This window comes from Chiloscyllium punctatum, chromosome 40, assembly GCF_047496795.1.
Source record: "Chiloscyllium punctatum isolate Juve2018m chromosome 40, sChiPun1.3, whole genome shotgun sequence".
In the NCBI taxonomy this organism is placed as follows: Eukaryota; Metazoa; Chordata; class Chondrichthyes; order Orectolobiformes; family Hemiscylliidae; genus Chiloscyllium; species Chiloscyllium punctatum.
In genome coordinates, this window is record NC_092778.1 from 2,647,663 (window position 1) to 2,671,571 (window position 23,909).

A 23,909-nucleotide genomic window follows, 5' to 3' on the forward strand; every position below is an offset into this window, starting at 1 on the left:
GCAGAGAGAGAAAGCAAGCTAATGTTTTGAGTCCGAAGCATCTGGATGATACCTGACCTGCTGTGATCTCCAGCCTTTTCTGTACAGATTCCAGCATCTGCAGTAACTTGCTCTCACACTCATAACTAGTTGTGTATTATGTGCAAACTTGTAAAAACCATATTTAATCCCCACATCCAAATAACTGATATAGATTAGGAATTACCCAAGCATACATCTGTTTTTATTTCAAATGTCCAGAATCTGCAGTATTCTGTTTACTCGGCTTACAGAGTGCATGCTGAGGGTCTTGCCATTTCTTGATTCCTGTGGCCATCCATGATTTGTCCAGTTACAAGTGACTAAAGAATGCTGCAGCTATTGCTCCTCTTGAGTTGCTGCCCCAGTCACTATGCTGTTGAGGTGGAGGGTGCTGCATCCTCTCCTAAGTGGTCCAGCCAATGTCCATACAGGAAGGCAAAGTTAAAAAGCACACGAACCAGGTTATAGTCCAACAGGTTGGATTATAATTTGGTGTTGTGTGATCTTTAACTTTGTCTAGCCCAGTCCAACATTGGCACCTCCACATACATGATGAGACTATGGCATTGTACAATGTCTCTGGTGATAAGGAAATTTGTTCCTATTGGTATGCAAAGGACTTCAATGATTCAACACCTGGTACAGCATAAGCCTCTGCATGTGGTTTGTTGTTTTTCCCCCTTTTACAGCGCTGATATGACAAATTCAGTCAATGACTTTGCTATCACTTTCTCCAGCTTGCTGATTTGCAGATACTGCATATACCCATGTGTTGTTGAGAAAGAACCGCTGCATCCTTAAAATGGTTTTATTTGCTGTAAGTCCATCAAATAGCTTCTCACTAAATCTAACTTGCAAGCCATCCCTGGGAAAGTTGTAAGGGGTAGGATCTTGATGTCACGGAGGACCTCAAGGAGGTGAAGGGCCAGCAAGCCTCACTCATTGCCTCGGAGGCCTCCAAGATAATCTTCCGGTCCAGGGTCCGCTCTGTGGAGCAGGACAAGACGTGCTCACATTTCTTCTTTCAGAAGGTGCACAAAGAGGGCTCCGTGCTCAGCAGCCTGAAGGAAGAAGATGGCGCGGTAACGTCATCTCAGGCTGACGTCATGAGGATCAGCAAGTCCTTCTATGCCAGTCTGTATGATGCAAAGCCAACCGACAGCATGGCCTCCCAGTCATTCCTGTCTTCTATCACAGAGGTCTTAGATGACAGAACACAGGAGAGGCTGGACCAGTTGCTATCTCTGGATAAGCTGACCAAGGCCCTCGAGTCCTTCGAAAAAAATAAAACTCCCGGAAGCGGCGGCTTACCGGTCGTGCTCTATTCCACTCTGTGGGACTTGATTGGCCAGGACCTGCTGGAGGTGTATGTCAGTATGCTTCGGGCAGGTACCATGAGTGAATCCATGAGGAAAGGCATCATCACCCTCATCTACAAGCGGTAGGGGGAGAGGGAGGAACTCAAAACTTGGAGACCAATCTCACTATTGAATGCGGATTATAAAATTTTGTCAAAGGTTATTGCCAACCGGGTCAGGTCTGCTCTGGGGTCGGTGATTCACCCTGACCAAACCTGTGCTGTACTGGGCAGGAAGATCACTGAGAGTCTCGCACTCCTCAGGGATACGATCGCCCACGTGCAGGACACAGGGTTGGACACCTGCCTCATCAGCCTGGACCAGGAGAAAGCCTTTGACAGGATATCACACAGGTATATGAGAGATGTTCTCTCCAAAATGGGTTTTGGGGAGGGAATCGGCAATTGGATCAGACTGCTCTACACCAACATTGTCAGTCCAGTCTCAATCAATGGGTGGGAATCAGATAGCTTCCAGTCAGATCTGGAGTCAAGCAGGGCTGCCCTGTCTCTCCTGCCTTGTTTGTGTGCTGCATAGAGCCACTTGCCAAGTCCAGCAGGAAGGATGCGAGCCTGAGAGGGGTGACTATTCCTGGCAGTGGGGGCCTGCAGGTTAAGGCCTCCCTGTACATGGATGACGTCGCCATTTTCTGCTTGGATCCGCTGTCCGTGCACAGACTCATGTGCATATGTGACCAGTTTGAACAGGCCTCGGGGGCCAAGGTAAACCGAGGCAAGAGCGAGGCCATGTTCTTCAGGAACTGGGCCGACCAATCCTCGACCCCCTTCACCGTCAGGACCGACCACCTGAAGGTGCTGGGTATTTAGTTGGGGGTGCTGGGGTGTGCATCAAGTCTTGGGAGGAGCGTATCAGCAAAGTGAGGCAGAAACTGGGCAGATGGAAGCTACGGTGGCTCTCCATCGCGGGATAAAACCTGGTCATTAGGTGTGAGGCACTGTCACTGCTGTTATACGTGACACAGGTCTGGCCTATTCCCAGAACCTGTGCCACTGCAGTCACCTGGGCCATTTTCCAATTAAAATGGAGATCAAAGATGGACCGGGTCCAAAGGGACTCAATGTATAAAGATCTGGGCAATGGGGGAAAAAATACACTCAATGCCACCCTCACCCTGATGGCCACCTTTGTGTGTGGCTGCATCAAGCTGTGCGTGAATCCCCGGTACGCAAACACCAAGTGTCACTACGCACTGAGGTTCTACCTGTCCCCGGTGTTGCGAAGGATGGGCCTGGCCTCATTGCTGCGGAACGCTCCGAGTAGTTGGACCGTTCCGTATCACCTGTCCTTCATGGAGAAGTTTATGAAGAAAAACACCTTTGACCACAAGTCCATCAGGAAGTGGTCAGCACGTAGTGTCCTTGAGACCCTTCGGGAAAAGGAGAGGGCGGATCCTATCGAGCAGTTCCCTGAGCAGACTGTCAAAGTCATTTGGTAGAATGCCTCACCACCAGAACTTTCCAACAAGCACCAACACATGGTTTGGCTGGTGGTGAGAAGGGCTCTGCCTGTGAGAACCTTTATGCACACCCGGACTCTCAGCCGCACTGCACACTGCCCTCGAAGCGGCTGCGGGGGGGTGAGACTGTCACACACCTCCTTCTGGAATGTGCCTATGCAGAAGAAGTCTGAAGAGGAATGCAGTGGTGTTTGTCGAGGTTCGTCCCGAGCAGAGCCGTGACGCGGGACTCCGTGCTCTAGGGTCTGTTCCCCGGGACGCACACCGAGACGAACATCAACTGTGTCTGGAGGATCCTCAACTCGGTGAAGGATGCTCTCTCGGAGGTCCGAAACCTCTTGATCTTCCAGCTGAAGGAGCTGACCCCGACTGAATGTTGCAGACTGGCACATTCCAAGGTCCAGGACTACTACGTGCTGAGGGACGCGCTGAAGCCTGAGGCAGCTGCCGCTAAGGTGCGGTGGGGAAAGATCACCGTGTAATGTCTGCCCGCCCAAGCACGGGGGGCTGACACAGTAAGGGGGCTCCGCTGACCCCCCCAGCTAAATATGTGGATAGTAATCGTACAGACCTGTATATATGAATGATTACTCTGTCTCTGTATGCAAAGAAATGGAATGTTTACGTATGTATGGCATGACCAATTGTACAGATCATCAAAATATTTTATGAATAAAGCATATTTTTGAAATTAAAAACAATCTCAAACCAATGTCATTTTCTGCAATTTCCCCACTTCAGTTGCCTGAATCATGCCTCCAATGACCCATGAAATTTCAGTTCATCATGTTCCTCATTTGCTTCCTCTTTTTCACTCTCTATGCTTGGTGTTATTCTCTATTTCACCCTTTGGGACACGTGTTCTCCAGTTGCTATCATGCCCCATTCTAATAAGTCTGCAGATTGCTGAAGCAAACATCTTTTTGTCACAGTTATTCAATTTCCTCTCGACTGACCTGCCCAGTCCAAAGGTACCAATACCACAGTGGGTAGCAGTTGCCAAGTACTGGACGTCCTCCATTGTCTATTGCATGGTTCTGGTCAGTGAACAGAAATATAATAGCAACAAAGCCAAGTATATCACCCACTGGTGCCTTCAGCACACCCTATGCAAGGAATTTGAATCTGCATGACACTTCATTTTCTGGCCCAACATTTTGAGGCCAGTTACATTAGTCACACCAATAACAGATAACATCAGCAACAATTTACATTTAATAATATTTTTACTAGTAGGAAAAAATAGTACAAATGCACCTCATAGAATTACAATCACACAAAAGTGAATGTTGAGGTACAAAAGGACTGATTACCATTGGTTTGGTCAGAGGTTGATTTTAAAAAGGACATTAACAAAGGATAACCAAAAGATTTAAGAAGGAAATTCTAGAGCAGAGACATTTGTAGTAGAAGGTTAAAGGATCATTGCAGGGTCAAGAACACAGAGTTCCAGCATTCTGGGAATGGGGCAAGGGATTGGAGGGGATGAATTGTGAGGCTCATGCAGAAATATGAAGGATAAGTATAGAAACAACAGAGTTTTAAACAACATTAAGTGAATGGAAGGCACAGAATTGGAAAGTCAGCTAGAAGAGCATTAGAATGCTTTCAACTTTAAAACAAAGGCATGGAGAAAGCCAGGGTGCTAATTTGGTTTTAGATCTACGCAGTCATGGAAAAGTAACTTGTATCTTTCACTATCATTAGGAGTTCTCAAGGTGCTTTCTAGCCAATGGAATATTTTTGAAGGGTAGCCACCATTGTAATGTAGGAATAAACATCCAGCGCCTTTCACAGAAACTGGGTTCTTTTCCTTTATTTGTATTTTTGTCTTAATTGTAATGCTTGACATACATATCATTTCTTAATTTTTCTCTAGGAATTAGACCTGTGTTTTAAAAATTGAGTCTATGATTTTCTCTGTGAAAATCGCACTAACTAAGCTAATTAGAAAAAGAATGCACAAGAAAAATAAGCTTCAAGGAGAGTAAGATAAAAGGACAGATTTCTGGAAGAAGTGAAACAGATTTTACTGAAACAGATAATAGAATAACAAAAAGATATAAAAGGACCCAAGAAGGGTTTAGGGAGCAACAGATGTTAAACACAAGGCTAAACATTCCTACAGTATCATAAGACAAACCAACCAGTTAGAGAGAAAATAAGAATTCTGACATGTGAAATTGAATATGAGGAAATTAGTTATCAGAATTAATATGACATTGAACTGACCTTTACACAAATTGTGTCTTGGCTCCTCACTTGCAACTTCTTTCTGTTTCTCTGTTACTTGATATCAATCTCCTCCTCGATTTCTTTCCACATTCTGTCACTGCTATTTGTTGTATTCCTACCGCTTTGCAAATTGTTAGCCTTTTCAGTTTTGTTTCTATTCCTCCTCTCCTGGAGACACATATTGCAATACTCTTCAGATACAGAAACTCAAGGAAGCATATTAAAGGTTCTCTTAGATATACCTGCACATGTTCCAACCCCTTTCAAATACACCAAACATTCTCTCCCTTCGATTTAAACTCCTTTTACATCTGAACTTATTCTAACTGCTATCAGTGACTGTGTGTCATTGTCCACCTGAACAGACCTGAACACCCCTCACATTCTTGAACATGCTCTTGTATCTCAGAGACTTTCTGGCACCTACTGCTCTTTGGCTCCTGTCTTGTGATACTGGCATTCTTCAGTGCTCTCCTTATTGTTGCTCCATCAGACCTGGCATCAGGTTGCAGTCCTTGGCTCAAACAAGCTGAGGCTCAGGAAAGGGAAGGGAATTCAGCCACAGAGGTTTCGGCTCCATCACAAAGTGTCGATGTCCACTGCAGCAGCAGGAGCCAGAAAGGAGAGGGCAATTGCAGGCAGCATTCTCAAAGTATGGAGAGAAGCAGCAGAATTGTGAATACCCTGAAAGGTGTATTCCCATTTGTAAGTATTAAGTATCAGTAACATTCTAAGATATGCTGTTGCTTTAAATTGGTTGTAGAAGGGGGTTGGCGGTGGGGCACAGGAAGGAGAGATTTTCTTCAAGTACAACATGCAATACGTGACAAGCAACATCATAGGTTGGCTGAGCTGGAGAGAAACTCCAGTGAGTAGTTTCTTTCATAGCTGCCAGTTTTATTATTTCAGAACCCTTGGACTTTAATATCAAGGTTTAGATTGAATGTTCAATCACAAGGGACTGTAGCAAGTTTTGCAGAAGCTGATACTCTACAATGGGCTGGATCCTCATTCACTTTTAAATTTTAATTCTGACTGAGACTCGAGTTTGTCTAGCAAAAAAAGAAGAATTCCTTTCTGAATAGGTCAGAGACCTCAGAGAAACTCCATTTCCTTTCCATTTATGCAATTCAGAAAATAATTCTACCTGATTCAATTGAATGTGAGTGCAAGTTGTGCCAATCTGCAGATCCAACATTTAAACTCTTTCCTCTTTACATTGTTCCCTCAGCAAATACAAGCAGATTCCATAGGAACTCAAGCCAGGATGAGACTGCGCATCTTATGGGGAGCTTTAGTTTTGCTGGTTGTGGCTGCAGTTATTGGGGTCTCAGCTGTGGGCATCCTGAGTCTGAGAGGAAGCAACCAACAGGTAAGCTAAACGCTCATCCTCACTCACTACCTGACCCCAAATCTCAGGTCAATAAGCAAGTTTGAAAAGTGGAAAGAAGTTTGAGACCAAATAGGAATTGGCCAGTTTGGAGGTAAATTGCAGATACTGAAGTTCAGGATTTTTGCAACAAACTGGGAATTTTGGAAACAGCAAAAGACTGAACAACCCAAAACTTTAAAATGTGTACTTACAAGCAGCCAGAACGCATCTCAAATTCTGACCTATCTGCTGTGTATTTTGGAATCTGTGGTTTTATCTCCAGTCTAGTCTTTTCACTCTGACATAACATTTCATAAACCAAAGTCACCTGACCCCAGCAAAAATAAAAATGCATTTCCATTTTAGTTAATGATTAAAGTTGATTCAAGTCATATAGGAGACAACACTAAGAGGACTTATGGATATTGCTTTTAACTGTAATTCTTTCAGATTACACTTTTGTTTTCTCGAACATTTGTGGGCCATTTCATGTATTTCTAGCATTAGCTCTGCTAAATAAAGATGTTGTTAATATTTCAAGGTGTTTAAATTGAATTTAAAATGTCAAAGTTTGATGGATTCCCTGGATTGGTCCCAGTCTCTGAATTATGAGTGCAGCAAAGAAAGAACTTGCTTTGATAAAAAGCTATTACAATCCAAAATACCCTACATCCAATAAAATATCCAGCGTTTGAAATTCTAATGCAAATTTGCCAGTAGCAAGCTCTCATAAACAACAATGAGGTTAATGTCCAGGTAATCTGTTTTTAATTATCCTGGTGAAGACTGGACCACCAGGAAAATTCTACAATTTGAATTACTGTGGTGCAGTGTTTTACGTTGACCCAAGAGAACAGATGAGGTTGTGGAGTCGTAAACTTATACAGCATGGAAACAGACCATTCGGTCCAGCTCGTCTGTGCCGACCAGATAGCCTAACATGACATAGTCCCATTTGCCAGCACTTGGCCCTTATCCCTCTGAACCCTTTTTATTCATGTACACATCCAGATGACTTTTAAATGCTGTAATTGTATCTGCCTCCACCACCTCCTCTGGCAACTTATTCTGTACATGCACCACCTGCTGCGTGAAGAAGTTGCCCTTCAAGTCCCTTTTAAATCTTTCTCCACGTTAAACCTATGCCCTCTAGTTTGGATCCCCCTACCTTGGGAATAGACCTTGGCTACTCACCCTATCCATGCCCCTCATGATTTTATAAATCTCTGTAAGGTCACCCTTCAGTCTCCAACACTCCATGGAAAAAACCGTCAGCCTGTTTATCCTATCCCTATCACTCCAACCTTTCAATCCTGGCAAAGTCCTTGTAAATCTTTCCTGAACTCTTTCAAATTTAACAATCTTTTGTTTAGTATGTGTCCAGTGCTGGTTTTTTGCTTTAAAATCCCATTCAAATTTACAGCTCCAACAGTACAGTATTCACCTGACAGTGAACTGGAATGTTAGCCAACACTTAACAATGAAATCTCTACAATGAGGCTTAGACCCACGGCCTACTGCGTGACAGGCAAGTGTTCTAGCCAATGTACCACAACTGGCACGTTGGTTTTATAGTAAGCCAATCAGCTGGATTCGTCATGCTTAGTATTCACCTACAATTGTCCTGTTCATGTGGCAAACTCATGTAAACTCAGAGTAATGTATACATTCATGTACAGTACATACACTTGAATAAACTGTTTCTTCCTGTGTACATTTGCATTATCCAAGTCAACCTCTCTTCCTCTGTCCAAGAAGATTTCTATGTTGTCATGTCTGCTGAAATTCAGTGAAACCAAGAGGAGATCGTAGTCACTACAGGTTGTCGCTGGTTTTAATATACACGTTTCTGCCTCTCTTTAGGCTGTTCAGATTACATTTCATGATGTGCAGGGTGCTATGGTCAGTCAGTCAGCGGTTGTGAACAAGGAAGAGGATCTGGTAACGTACCATATAATGGACAGGAACCACACAGCAGTAGTGCTGTTTGACAGTAAGAATGTAAGTAAGGGGCTGGTATGGCTCCAGTATGTTTTCTAAATTAATTGTGAGTTGCTGCTCAGATCTCTCTCAGCCAAATCTCAGGTTGAATTTGTAGTGGCTTCATCTCAGTACAATCGAATTTATTGTGTGTTTATGGATTAAGTTTCACTTAACCTGCTTTCCATTTAAATTCTTGTAATCTCATCAGCATATCCTTCCCTCGTTTCCATCATTGACTTAGCTAGTTGCCCCTTGTATTATATGCATCAATACTATTTCAATCCAACCACTCCACGTGGCATATTGACCACTCTCCAGATAAAGAAGTTTCATCTGAACACCTTATTGGATTTTTTTTATTAGTGACTGTTACATAATTACTGACTCCCTTTGGGATGGAAAACTTGGAAACCTGTGGGTTTCCTCCATTTTGTGGCACTTTAGTCCCACAGACTGCTACTTTTCTCAGTAAGATTTCACCTCTCCCCTCGTGGAGAGTTTCTTAGGGCAAACAACCACTGGATTATATGTGGGGAGGGGGAGAGCTTGGGAGGTACTCCTGCTCCATCCAGCTTCCATATACTTAACATCTCCCTCAATATCGTCCCTACCTCAGCAAACTGTCCCTCAACAAAGTAGATTGTCTCCCCATCCCTTATCTTATATCTCTTAAACCTGAAAATTGTTAGGTTTAAGGTTTTAAAAATGTTACTATCTCCCCAAGCCCATCCCATTAATATTTGGGTCCTAAAACATATTCCACAACTTCATAATTTTGTAACTTCTGATACATCATGAGACAACTGCTAATATTACAAAACAATCGCAATAGTGCAATAGTTCTGCATCACATATGAGAAGTCAAACTCACCAGCAAAAATCAAGGTTTGAATATTGTGTTGCTGCTCAGAGGTGCAGCAGCAACCCAATTGGTAAGTTATAGATCTTATTACTTAAAGTCAAATTTCCATATTAATTTGCTCATTTGAGACTTTAACCATATTGAAGTAACATGAGTAAGTCTAGGGCTGTAACTCAGGAAATTTTACATATGTTATAAATATTACCTATTAAAGCAGGACACCAACTTTATGGGCACACTGTAGCTGTTCCTTGCTGGTTCAAGTTAGAGTTCAAGTCAACATGGTATCTGGTTTCTCTCCAATGCCCCCGTTGGCCAGCAGGATAACTTCGAACTTCTTGCATGCCTCGGTGACTGAACGTCGTTGCGTGTTAACTCTTTCCAAACCACAATCCACAGCATGGTTAATTTCATCATTGCATACTTATTGATTTGGGTTGGGTAAGTGTAATAGGTAGTACATCTCTATGACTCTAAGTGCAAGATCAGTCTCTAATTAGCTCTCAAGGGTGATGGGCATTGACTGATGTTACCTCCTACTAATTCCTGACTGGTTCCTTATGTTGAAAAGTGTAGCACTGGAAAAGCACAGCAGGTTAGGCAACATCTGAGGAGCAGGAGAGTTGAAGTTTTAGGCATATGATCTTCTTCAGGAATGTGGAGGGGAAAAGGGGCTGAGAGATAAATAGGGGTGTGGGGGTGGGGCTGGGGGGGAGGGGGAAGATACCTGGGAAGGCAATAGGTGGATGCAGGTGGGGAATAATTGTGATAGGTCGGTGGGAAGGATGGAGCAGATAGGTGGGAAGGAAGATAGACAGGCAGGACAGGTCAAGAGGGCAGTGCTGAGTTGGAGGTTTGGATCTGGGATGAGGTGGGGGAGGGGAGATTTGGAAACTGGTGAAGTCAATGTTGTCTTACTTTCTCCTGGTTCCTTATGTTGTCAATTATCCATGGGTCCATTGTCTTTATTAAGATTGTTATCATCATTTTATGACATTTTACTAAGAGGATAATTTTAAACGTTCTTTACCTCTTTGTGAAAGAAAAAGGGAGGTTTATGCAGTCAGAATCTAAAGATTAATATTCTCGAGCTCATTTCTCAATTCTTACTTAGGAGTATGGAAAAGTTCCCATTAAATCACTGATCATTTACCTTTCCTGAGAACTCTCTGCTTTGTGATTTTACTTTTAAGATAAAACCAATACAGACAATCAGAAAGTAGTAATATAAAGATACAGGTTTTTACAGTCTTGAGATGGGAATAAGTTCGACAGAGGTCTCTCAGCATTGCATATGTAACTCTAAAACATTAATGGTCTTTACTCTGTTCATAATCCCATATGCTTTTGTTTTGTCAAATGAAGCTAAGCAAAATCACATGATATTACAGTACCAAGATGTGCATTGGCTATAGAACATAGAACAGTATAGCATCGTACGGGCCCTTCGGCCCTCAATGTCACGCCAACCTTTTATCCTACTCTAAAGATCAAAGTAACCTACATACCCTTCATTTTACCATCTTCCATACGCCTATCCAAGAGTCACTTAAATATCCCTAATGTATCTGACTCTGCTCCCACTGTTGGTAGTGCATTTCACGCACCCACCACTCTCTGTGTAAAGAACTGACATCTCCCCTAAACTTTCTTCTAATCACTTTAAAGTTATGCCCCCTTGTGATAGCCATTTCTGCCATGGGAAAACGTATCTGATTATTCATTCTATCTCTGCCTCTCATCATCTTGTACACCTCTATTAAGTCACCTCGCATCCTTCTTTGGTCCAATGAGAAAAGCCTTAGCTCCCTCAACCTTTCTTCATAAGACATGCTCTCTGTACAGGCAGTATGCTGGTAAATCTCCTCTGCACCCTCTGTAAAGCTTCCGCATTCTTCCTAGAATGAGGCAACAAGAACTGAACATGTGTGGTCTCACCAGAGCTCTATACAGCTGCAGCATAACCTCGTGGCTTTTAAATTCAATCTCCCTGCTAATGAAAGCCAGTATACCATGCATCTTCTTAACAACCCTATCAATTTGGCTGGCAACTTTGAGGGATCTATGGACACGGACCCCAAGATTTCTCTGTTCCTTCACACTGCCAAGAATCTTGCCTTTAACCCTGTAATCTGCATTCAAATTCAACGTTCTAAAATGAATCAAGTTGAACTCCATCTGCCACCTGTCAACCCATTTTTGCATCCTGTGAATGTCCCTTCGCAACCTACATCAGTCCTCCACATTATCCACCACTTCACCAACCTTTGTGTCATCGGCAAACTTCCTAACCCATCCTTCCACTTCCTCATCCAAATTATTTATAAAAGTTACCAAGAGCAGAGGTCCCATAACTGATCACTGCGGAACACCACTGGCCACCAAGCTCCAGGCTGAATACTTTCCATCTACTACCATCCTCCATCTTCTATGGGCCAGCCAATTCTATATTCAGACAGCCAAATTTCCCTGTATCCCATGCCTCCTTACCATGGGGAACCTTATCAAATGCCTTGCTAAAATTCATGTACACCATATCCAATCCTTTACTTGATCAATGTGTTTGTCACATCCTCAAAGAATTCAGTAAGGCTTGTGAGGCATGACCTGCCCCTCACAAAGCTAACCTGACTATGGTTTTCCAAGTAATCATAAGTCCTGTCTCTCAGAATCCTCTCCAATAATTTGCCAACTACAGATGTAAGACTAACGGGTCTGTAATTCCCAGGATTATTCCTATTTCCTTTCTTGAACAAGGGAATAACATTTGCCACCCTCCAATCATTTGGCACAACTCCAGTGGACAGTGAGGATGCAAAGGACATCACCAAAGGCACAGCAATCATCTCCCATAGTAACCTTGGGTATATCCCGTCAAGCCTAGGGGTCTTATCTATCCTTACATTTTTCAAAGTTTTCAGCATATCCTCCTTCCTAACATCATCCTGTTCGAGCATGTCAGTCTGTTTCACACCTGTAACACTTAAGCAGAATAATAGATAAATGAATGAATATACTTTGACTGTAACTAAACCAAATCAATCATGAAATGTTAGTTTCCCTACCAAACCTACACATAGATTGAGCCTAAAGAAATACATGATACTCTTTCTTTAACTGCACAGTGCTGAAATAAATTATTCAGCTTCTGACATAGACTAACTGATTCTTTGCTTCCTTGGCAGGGTTTAGTTTGTTATCAGCCCGGAGGGGGAAACATCTGTCTAATTCGAAAAATGTTGGCTGCTGACCAAAAGAATATTCACACTGTCATCACTGCCCAGAAGCATAAGGTAAAACGCGGTATGGAGACTCAACAGTTGACACCAAGGTCTCAGCTTCAATTCCATCTTTGGGTGACTGTCTGTGTGGAGTTTACACATTCCCCCCGTGTTTGTGTGGGTGTCCTCTGGGTGCTCCAATTTTCTCCCGCTGTCCAAAGATGTGCAGGCTAAGTGGATTAGCATTGGTAAATGAGTGGTTATGAGGATAGGATGGGGGGGTGGGTCTGGGAGCGATGCTGTTCAGAAGTTTGGTGTTAACTCGACGGGCCAAATGGCCTGCTTCCACACTGTAGGGATTCTATGAAAGCAATATTTACATCTCCCAAAACATAGCCCAAATCAGAACATAGCTTCGTGGAGCAACAGAAACAACATGTTCCAAATAGTTCTCAGATGTGTCCATGTGCTGTGATAATAACACTGTCTGGACAAAAAGTGCAAATAAACTGTTTAGTTTTGATCGAGGTATAGTTATAGAGATGTACAGCACGGAAACAGACTCTTCAGTCCAACTCATCCATGCCGACTAGATAGCCTAAATTAATCTAGTCCCATCTGCCAGCACTTGGCCCATATCCCTCATAGAGCTCATTTCATACAAGCACCACCTTTTGCATGAAAAATTTGCTCTTAAGGTCCCTTTTAAACCTTTCCCCCTCACCCTAAACTTAAGCCCGCTTATTCTGGACTCCCCTAACCCAGGGAAAAGACCTTGTCTATTTACCCTATCCAAGTCCCCCTTGATTTTATAAACCTTTATAAGGTCACCCCTTAATTTTGCAGAACAGTTGGGAAAAAAAATGATGAAACAGCAAAGATACTGAGCATACTTTTCCATAGCTGACTGAGAAACAGGAATTGTGACAAAATTGTGAGCAGCAAATATGGCAAAAGGGAAATAACTAAAAAAGACATAGTCCATCAACAAAAACTGACAAAGATGATCAATGGTTGACTAAAAAAATTAACAATGGTACCAAATGGAAAGAAAAGAATGGTGCAATGCTGCAATCTAAATGGTATGACAGAATAAAAGGAAAAAATTTAGAACCCGGCAAAGGATGACAAATGAAATAGAGAGATAAATTAGAATAAGATTAAACTAGCAAGAAATATTAGAAGACTGTAGGAGTTTCTAAAAGTGTACAAAAAGGAGGAGAGTAGGTAAAGTTCGTAAATGAGACTTGAAAATTAATAACAGCCAATAAAGAAATGGCAGAGATTTTGAGCAACTGTTGTTTATATCTGTTTTCATAACTGAAGGCAATAAAAGCATCAACCTATAATAGAAAATCAAGGTGTAAAAGGGAGGGAGAAATCTAAAACAATCTCTGTCACAAAGAGATAAAGTATTAGTAAAACTGTAAGTCTGAAGGCTGACATGTCCCCAATCCTGATAGTCTTCATCCTAACATCTTAAAGAAATGGTTATTGTAGTAGTGAATGCATTGGTTATAATCTTCCAAAATTCCTTAATCTGGAACAGCTCCAGTAGATTGCAAATGGAAAATTGCAAATGCAGCACTCCTCTTCAAGAAAGGGATGATACAAAAAGTAGTTACCCTAACATCTCCTATTGGGAAACATGCTGGAATTCTTGATTATGTAAGAAGCAGCAGGAATTTAGATAACCAAGCAGGATCATCAGGGTTTTATGAAGGGGAAATCATTTGAGAAATTTATTGAAATCTTTGAAGCTATTACAAACAGGTTTATAAACAGAAACAAGCACATGTAGTTTCTTTGGAATTCCAAAAAGCATTCAATAACATATCACATAAAAGATAATGCAGAAGCTAAGAACTCATGGTGATGTGGGTAATATGTTAGCATGGATAGTTTATTGGTTAACTGATTGCAAAGAATCAGGATAAATGTGTAATTTTCAGATTGATAAAATATTGACATAACTTGTATGGTGTCACAGGTATTAGGGAATAAGCCTCAACCATCCACAATCAATATGAAGGTATATTGTAGGCAAATTTGCTGATGATTTAAAGATAGATAGGAAAGCAAGTTGTCAGGAGAACATGAAGAGTCTACAAATGGTGAGAGAAGTGAGTGGGTAAAGTTGACAGACGAAAAATATTGTGGGAAAACGAGAGGTGGTCAACTTTGAAAGCAAACAAAATGGCAGAATATTACTTAAATGAAGAGTCTCTACATCTGAGTCGCTCATACCTAAATCATAAAGTTAGCATGCAGGTACAGCAAGTAATTAGGAAGGCAAATTGAATGTGGCCTTTCTTGCAAAAGACTGAAGTATAAAAACAGGGACATTTCACAAACTTGTACAGGGAACTGGTGAGAACACACCTTGAATACTGTGTGCAGTTTTGGTCTCCTTATTTAGGGGAATATATACTTGACTTTGAGTTGGTTTGCTCGGTTGATCACTGATATGAGTAAATGCTGAAGTTGAACCTTTACTCATTGGAATTTGGAAGAATAATAAATGATCTTAATGAAACATATTAAGATTCTGAGAGGTCTTAACAGGGTACTGAGAAAATGTTTTTCCTTTTGGGTTTGTTCACAACAAATGACAGCTTCAGAATGGATGCAGAACAGGCTCAAGAATTGAAAGGCCAACACTTACTCTTATTTCATGTGCTGTGAAAATCAGATTCTGAAGTTATTACAAGTGTATGATTGACAATTTATCCTTACAGGGGATTTTTAAAAATTATTAGTCGGAAGCAGGAACACTGATCCACAGCCTTCCGGTTTTCTTTAATGTCAGCGATATGTACTGTATTTAATTTGGAGTTAAATTCTTGCTGGCAAGAAGCCTAAATAACTCAATACAAGTAAATAATATCTGAAATGCATCTGTAGTTTGAAGTGAAACCATAAATGAGGACTGAGCAGGCTCACAAGGGTTTCTACTCAGACATCTGCAACATTCAGAATTTACATGGACAGGGCAGTTGCAGAATGTGCACAAGTGCTAAAAGACACTTCTTATAAGAAATAGGACAATGAATACTTAAGAAATATATTAATATTCTTACAGACCTGGACATCAAATTCATTAAAAGTTGAAAATTGTTGCCCATTAAAACAGGTCATTGCAGCTAGTAAGCAGAATTTGCCCTGAGTATTTCTGGTGGTAGGCTAAGGCCCAGAATGAAATGCATCCCTTCATGAGCGGCCTTGGATTTAACACAAAACCTGCTTTGTTCCACTCTTTCTGTAAAAGTTGTAGGACTAATGTGGAATGCTGGGCTGAAACATCATCTCAGTTCACATCTCCAAATTGATTCTAGTCATGCTTTTACACGGACTTCCCATCATCGAGGAAAATTAGGTTCCAATAAAGTGCAGATTACTCACTTGTATCTGGAGGAGTCATTAAATATTCTCCTATCCTCTTCTGTCGGTACTGACCATTTCTGGAATACAGTTCCACAGGTTCCAGTAAATTTGTCTAAGCAACTATTTTTCATTAGTGACCCCCGACTGAGCTGGTGAATTATGATGAGGAGTCACGGCATGCGTGATCAAAGCATTGCCTGATTTCCACTCTCCAGCAGATGACCATGTACATTCATTTTCTTCCTGTCTAATTTAAAGTCACTAAAGTCATTGTGCACAAGCATTCTCCATCTGAGTAGAGTTAATTTAGCACCAATAAGGAATCAAACCTTCTATAGTTCTGCTTAAAGCATTTCACTTACTATGAAGTGTTTGTTAGTTACTCATGAGTTTTGCAAAATTATATGCTCACATGTTCAGAGCTTGCAATCATTCATCCTGTGCAAATTGCATTTCTTCTGCACTTCATTTCCTTTAAAAAATAATTTCTTTTATTTCTCTCTTCCTTCGTTGGGAATTCCTTTCTCCAATGATCTTATGCATTCCATCTCAGTCTGTTGATTAGTCAAATGGAGAACATGGTTTATGTTCAAGATGTCTGGCTTGCACGAGTGAAAGAGGTGGTCAGCGCAGGCAAGATCAAAAAGTAAAATTAAGATTGTGGAATTTTAAACATCTTAAATTATGTACTACTTGCAGCACAGTATTTTCAGTCATACACATGTGTGTATACACACACACACACACACACACACACACACTCATCATCTTTCAGTCATGCACAGGTCATTCAGAAACCACAAACTGAATAGTCATAGAGCTGTACAGCACAGAAACAGATCCTTCAGTCCAACTCATTCATGCTGACCTTGTATCCTAAATTAATCTAGTCCCATTTGTCAGTATTTAGCCCATATCCCTCTAAACCCTGCCTATTTATTTACCCATTCAGTTGCCTTACGAATGTTATGATTTGGAGGAACCAGTGTTGGCTGGGTTGGACAAAATTAAAAATCACACAACACCAGGTTATAATTCAACGGGTTTATTTGGAAGCACTAGCTTTCGCAGTGCTGTTTCTTCCCAAGGTGATGAACACGCAGCGCTGCGAAAGCTAGTGCCTCGAAATAAACCTGTTGGACTATAATCTGGTGTTGTGATTTTTAAACTTGTAAATGTTGTAATTGAACCTGCCTCCACGACTTCCTCTGGCAGCTTATTCCATACACACTCCACCCTCTGTGAGAGAAAGTTGCCCCTTAGATCCCTTTTAAATCTTCCCCCCCATCACCTTAAACCGATGCCCTCTAGTTTTGGATTCTCATGGAAGATAAAGTCTCACAACTGAACAGTAAGATAAACTGATGCTCATGGGATAAAAAAACATGGTCAGAAACAGAACATACACAAGCTATACAGTATACTGGACATATATAGTGAAGAAACTTTAAAAAGCTAACTGATAAAGGGATGGAACAGTTTGAATGGAAATAGGGAGGTGAACCCCATGGTGGGGGGGAAGGTAGGAATTTGCATACATAAGGATGAATAATAATCAAACACACGTATTATTGAACCAAGAGTTAATGTGTCAGTGAGCCTTGGTGTGAGGAATGATAAAGAACAGAAAATGGATAGTGGGAACAAGTAGGTCATTTTTCAGGTTCAGGCTGGTATTAGTGGGTATCACAAGGTATTACTCCAGACACAATTCTCTATAATGTCTATCTGAGATGACGGGATCATGTTTGAAGTTTGCTGATCACACAAAGTTATGTCAGGCAGTAAAATAGGAGGGGGGCAGGGAAAGGCTGGGAAGGGGATTGGACAGGTTCAGTGAGTAAGCAAGCAGGAAATAGACTTTGCAACATCAAATAGAGAAATAGGCAGCTTGTTCCTTCTTTTAGACTTGAAAGTGTTTCAGTCTATTCTTAGATTTTTTACATGATGATCGTAGTCCTAGATCCAGAAGCAGAAGCCTTTCTCTGTCACCCAGCAGTTTCCATTATTCACTTGAAAACTTCAATAATCTCTGATCATTTCAGGAATATAACCCTGGATTTGTGTCATTTCACTCCCTCACCATTGAATCCGTGCTGTCCAACTATCATTCTGGTCAATCTATGCTGCACTCGAATGGACAGACTCCCAAGTCCCTACTCTTCCTTGCCTTTCCCTATTTATAAAGTCAATATCAGATCTGCGCTATCAATGAAATGGCTGCCATGAACAAACCTTAAATGGCCGACTGACTGACTCCTGCTGAACCTTGGATCATTTATACATTCCTGCACTATAGAAATGTTAATTAGCATTGATGTTGAGAACTCGGTTACAAAGAATATGTACATTTAATTGGATGAAGTTGCAAATTCCAGGATCTGTTTAAAGTCCGTATCCAGAGAAAGTGTCAGCGCTGTCTGTCTAATTTTCCAAACTTCAAACAGGAAAATATAATTGGAGTATACGAAAGATAATATATCTGGTCAGCCACTGCTGAATTTTAGGTGTTAGACCTTGTTCAGAACCTGTCACAGAGTTTGAATCTGGAGTCAGACATGTTTCATCCAAAAAACAGGAATTTATCAAATGCCACACTGTTGGACTTAGGCTTCAAATTGTGTGCTGTCTAAAAATTTTTTTAAATGTGGATTTGCAATTAAACAAATCTTCTGAACCCTTAGAGACATGTGTGTTGTTTGTACATACTTGTGAGGAAATATGTATGACAGTGAGGGAGTCTGTGTGACTGTGAAGTGAGAGTGCATGTGAGGTAGTGATAGTGACTGAGGGGGAGTGAGAGTGACTGTGGGGGGGGGGGGGGGGCACGAGAATTTGTGGTTGAGCTAATTTGAATGAGAGATTGTACTTGAGTGCGCAAGAGAGGTATGTGTGAAATTGTGTGATTCTGAGAGATGGTGAATGTGTAATTCTCTACATGTGAGTCTGTGTGAATGCGTGTGTACGTGTGTATGACTGAAAGTCTGCAAGTGTGACAGAATGTTTATGTGTGAACATGTATCTGTGCAAGAGATTTTGTGAGTTCCAGTGTGTGTGAGAGAGAGACTGAGTTAGTGTCTGTGAAAAAGGAACTCCAAAGGGATATTGATATCTTCAATGAAAGGGAAAATCTGACCTAGAGATTCACAGCAAGACTTCTTCACTTTCCAAACAACATCTCTTGGCAATAACTGGCAATGTATCATTTGTCCTCCTAACTGTTGTCTCTAACATCATGTTAACTTTCTGATATTTGTGTACAACATCACCCTAACCCCGCTGGACAATAATGTTTCACAAATTCTCATCATTTTGAATAGTAACATTCTGTTTTTCTCTTACAGAGAAAATACATAGAGTTACATAGCACAGAAACAGACTCTGGTTCAACCAATCCATGCCAACCATAATCCCAATCTAAACTAGTTCCACCTGCATCCACTTGGCCCATTTCCCTCTAAACATTTCTTATTCATGTACTTAACCAGATGTTTTTTAAGTGTAATAACTGTACCCGTATCCATGGTTAAATAGCTGTAGAATAGAATTGAGAATTACCAAGAAAGCCATTAGAAACTATCACCTAACTCTCCAAATATTAATCTGTATTTTCTTAAAATCTTTTATACTTCACCTCAGATTTGATAATTCCTAATTGTCAGCAAATACTTGTGTATACACTGAGTATCAGTTACTGTTGTTAAAATTCAGTTTAAGATAAAGACAACAATACTAGCAGAGGAAAATAACTGTTTCCATTGAGATGTAGTAATCAAGTTGCAGTAGCAATGGAAGATTAATGATAAATAACATAAACCAGACTGATAATGAAGTTTAAAAACAGAAAAGAACTGTGGATTCTGTAAATCAGAAACAAAAACAGAAGTTGCTGGAAGGGTCACCGGACCCGAAACATTAACTATGATTTCTCTTCACAGACCCTGCTGAGTGTTTTTCAACAACTTCTGTTTTTGTTTCTGATAATGAAGTTTAGCAGGGCAACATTCAGATTTCACTATTCCATGGGATCATTCTTAACTCTGACAATTAAACATATGACTTGGTTCCAGCCTTTTAGTGGTTTTTTGGAAGATGGTTGTGGAATGACATTGTTGGAATTTGCTCAACTAGGTTAAGGCCTCAATATTCTTTACAAGTCTTTAAAATGTACAATAGTACAAATAGATGTTAATTTTACACAACAATGTAATTGTGACCAGAGTGGAATTGCACACATTATACTGAACAAGGGAACATTGTTGTGGTGTAGTTATAGCCACAAACTCAGAAAGACATATCTTTTCTTTCCCCTCAAAAGGATAATAAATGTTTGGAATAATCATAAGCATGATGATTAGAGGCAAGAACACAGAAGTTATTTGAGATATAATTGTCTCTCAGTGAGCAAGTTAATATAACTGAGGAATGAACTTCAAAGACAGAGTTAACAAGCAGGAAGAGCTGAACTTAACTGAATTGATAAAAAGGATTTTCTTCAGAGTGCTGATGCACAAGAGACAGAGATTTCAATGGGAGCACATGCATCAACAGGCTGAACTTCAATATTAGATTTATACTGCTAAAACAATAGAAATTTATGAAAATATTCCACACCATTTCCATGTAGAGGGTGAAGGCTCACCTTGACAATGAATAGTGCAGTTCTGACAATGCAATTCAGGGTCAAAGAAAACAGAGAGCTAGATGGGACAATCGGGTGGGAGTTGGTTGCATTGAAAAAATGGTAAGGTGAGGTTGCGAAAAGATTTTATAATGAATATATGCAGGGGAAGGAACCACTTGAGGTTTGTGAAGTTAAGGCCGATAGGGTGATAGTATTTAAATAACAACAATTTATATAAGCGTATGAATTTAATGAAAAGACAATTGACCTTTGGTGCAATGAAAAGGTGTTACAGAACAAACCATGACAATAAGCCACTTAAGGAGATATTAAGTCAGATGACCAAAACCTTCAGAAGCGAAATAGATTTTCATGAGTGACTTAAAGAAGGAAATTGAGGAAGAGTGTTGGAACAAAATTTTGTCATGCTGAAAATGTGACGTAAAATCAGAAAATGCTGGTAAACTCAGCAGGTGCGGTAGCAACTGTGAAGATTGAAACTGAACTAACACAGAGTTCAATATGACTGTTCCTCAGAACTGAAAAGATTTAGACGTGATTAGGAAAGGAAGAGGGTAAGGAATTGGTTAGAGAGCAGGCAATATAACTAAAAATGGAACAAAAGGCAAAGAGAGTAGAAGTAGTTGTAATGAAGATTTGGGGCGAAGTGTTAGTCGCAGAAGGAAGCAAACTCTATCAGAAAGGAAAATCACGAAACAGGGCACATACTAGCACTAATATAAAGAAACAAAGTAGATGCCAGAGTTCACGGTCTGAAGTTTAGTTGAATGTTGAATCCAGAGAGTCTTGGAGTTCCTAAATGGGAGATGAATTGTTGTTCCTCAAGCTTGTGCTGGAACACTGCAGCAGGACGACAGAGATGTGAGTATGAGAACAAAGTGGTGAACTAAAGTGGCAAGCAAAGTGATCACCCAGTTTGTATTTTGCCTCCCCAGTGTAGAGAAGACTGCATTGTGAATAGCAAATACAGTGTTCTAAACTGAAAGAAGCAAAAGTAGTGTCCTTTCTTCTGGATGGAGGGTTTAGGGTCATGGACAGTGAACAATGTCTTGACAATAATAAAGGAGGAGAGAAAGGTGGAGAGATAATAGGAAAGAATTCTATAGCTTAGAGCTTAGGCAGCCAAGGTACAGATACTAATGGGATACATATAGAAAGAATGCTGTGAAACTTGAAAGGGTTCAGAAAAGATCTACGAAGATGTTGCCAGGGTTGGAGGGTTTAAGCTATGATGAGGGGTTGAATAGGCTGGGGCTATTTTCCCGGAACATTGGAGGCTGAGGGATGACCTGAAAGAGTTTATAAAACCACGAGGAGCATAGATAGGGTAAATAGATAAGGATAAGGTATAAGGCAAAGTCCAAAACGAGGGGGCATAGATTTAGGGTGAGAGGGGAAAGATATAAAAGAGAACTAAGGGGCAACATTTTCACACAGAGGGTGGTGCGCATATGGAATGAGCTGCCAGAGGAAGTAGTGGAGGCTGGTACGATTACAGTATTTAAAAGGCATCTGGATGAGTACATGAATAGGAAGAGTTACAGGGATATGGGCCAAATGCTGGCAAGTCGGACGATATTTATTTAGGATATCTGGTCGGCATGGACAAGTTGGACCAAAGGATCTGCTTCCCCGTTGTATATCTCTATGACTATAAATGGCCAGTTGAGAGCTGCACAGTTATCTCACGAGGGTTTTGGGGTGGAGGAGGTTAGAGACAGCAAAAGGGAAGGCAAATGCCGTGGAAGGATTTCAACAATAAGGACAAGTTCAGGATTTACAAAGTATAAGTAACCAATTTATCATGTGGAAAACCTGAACAGTTATACAGAGAAAACATTGATTTCCTTTTAACTTAACCAGCTGTTGCTGCCAAGAAATGAAACCCAGTTCTCCAGGGAATATCTTGGAATTCTGAGTAGAAAGAAAGTGGACCCACTGACTTTGGGCGATCATATTGACAGGCTCTGCAATCACACCTCTATTTATTGGCTGCAGAAAAGTAACAGTAAGTGTTGTATTTTTAAAGGGCTTTAACAATTGCAGTGTTATTTTATAAAACACTAAGTATCAGGGTTGGATTAGCTCCTTTTACTTATTTCTGACGAACTCAATGTCAGTTGTGTAACTTTCCTTTTGCTCCTTTACATTAAACTCTATTCAATAGTGTTCTTGGAGAAGAACATGATGCAGACAATCCATTTAAAGACGCTCTAGCTCAACAAGTAACATAATTTTACTTGTAACTTGTTCAAGTGCCACTGAAGGGAGGTGTTTCATAACTTACAATGCTGTGCCATGGAAAAGGTGCGGCTATGCTGTATATTCAGTGAATAATTAAAGGTACATTAGTGATCCTAAGAGCTGCGTTCCATTTGGCTGCTGATTTTTCTCATAATGCTATCTTTCTGCTTCCACAGGGCCTGCACGGCAACGGCTGATCTACTTCTGCATCGATATCTGTTTTCCAAACAATGTCTGTGTCTCTGTGTGTTTTTACTATCTGCCAGATTAAACATTTCCTGCATTATTTCCTTACATTAACCTTTACGATGAACATAGCTGATTTGTTTTAAAAACAGTGACTTAATTGCTTTTCCCTTACTCTTACAATTCTGATTTCTTTCTTTCCCAATTCTTATTCAAAGCTCCAACTATTAATTAATAAGCTTCAATGCAAGAATAGATAACAACCTATATATGCCGGGGGGGTTGTTGTTGAAGGGGAGGAAGTTATTTTTGTTAGCCTGGTTAGTCTGTTGAATACAAAATGTCACTTCTTCCCTATTTCAGAATTAAACTATTTTGATATTGAAGTATTAGTGGTTAAAAATCAACAAAATTCAAGATTTTACGATGACATCAGAGAACTAGTTTCTTTACATTGCTTAATGCCATTGCCTATTTGTTCCACGATGTACCTCATCAATTTATATGTTTTTGAGGTTTCCAGAGAAACAATAAAACTGATGAACTCATCATGGATACATCTTTATTGCCATAGTTTATAATATCCAGACATGGGATCACTTCATTGTCAAAGTCTCTAAACTGCACCCATTCACAGAACATGGGATGTGGGAGGGTAGAATAAGGCCACTCATTGCAAACTCAGTACTGATATGGAAGAGGTCCTTAATCTGAACCATACATGCAGAATACCAAGAATATATGTGCTCAAAAAAAGTGAGACTGAAAAACACATGTGCACTTCCTCAAAGCTTTTCTTGATCCTGGATCTTTCTAGTGTTTTACACCCAAAGGACTTTTGGGTATAGCCACTATTTTAGTTTAGAGGAAAAAGCATCAAATTTGCACACATATTTTGTACACAGTGTATATTGCAAAAAC

The 23,909-nt window shown here is 40.6% G+C and overlaps 1 protein-coding gene across 1 annotated transcript; it reads left to right on the top strand.

The window, feature by feature from the left end:
• The first annotated feature begins 581 nt into the window (after positions 1-581).
• bricd5 (BRICHOS domain containing 5) lies at positions 582-23,294 on the top strand. The gene is given in 7 exon segments (XM_072560272.1): positions 582-660; positions 5,585-5,796; positions 6,323-6,463; positions 8,327-8,464; positions 12,494-12,601; positions 22,392-22,566; positions 22,979-23,294. Coding segments are annotated over 7 exon segments (948 nt in total). The 3' UTR covers positions 23,074-23,294.
• Positions 23,295-23,909: the final 615 nt, after the last annotated feature.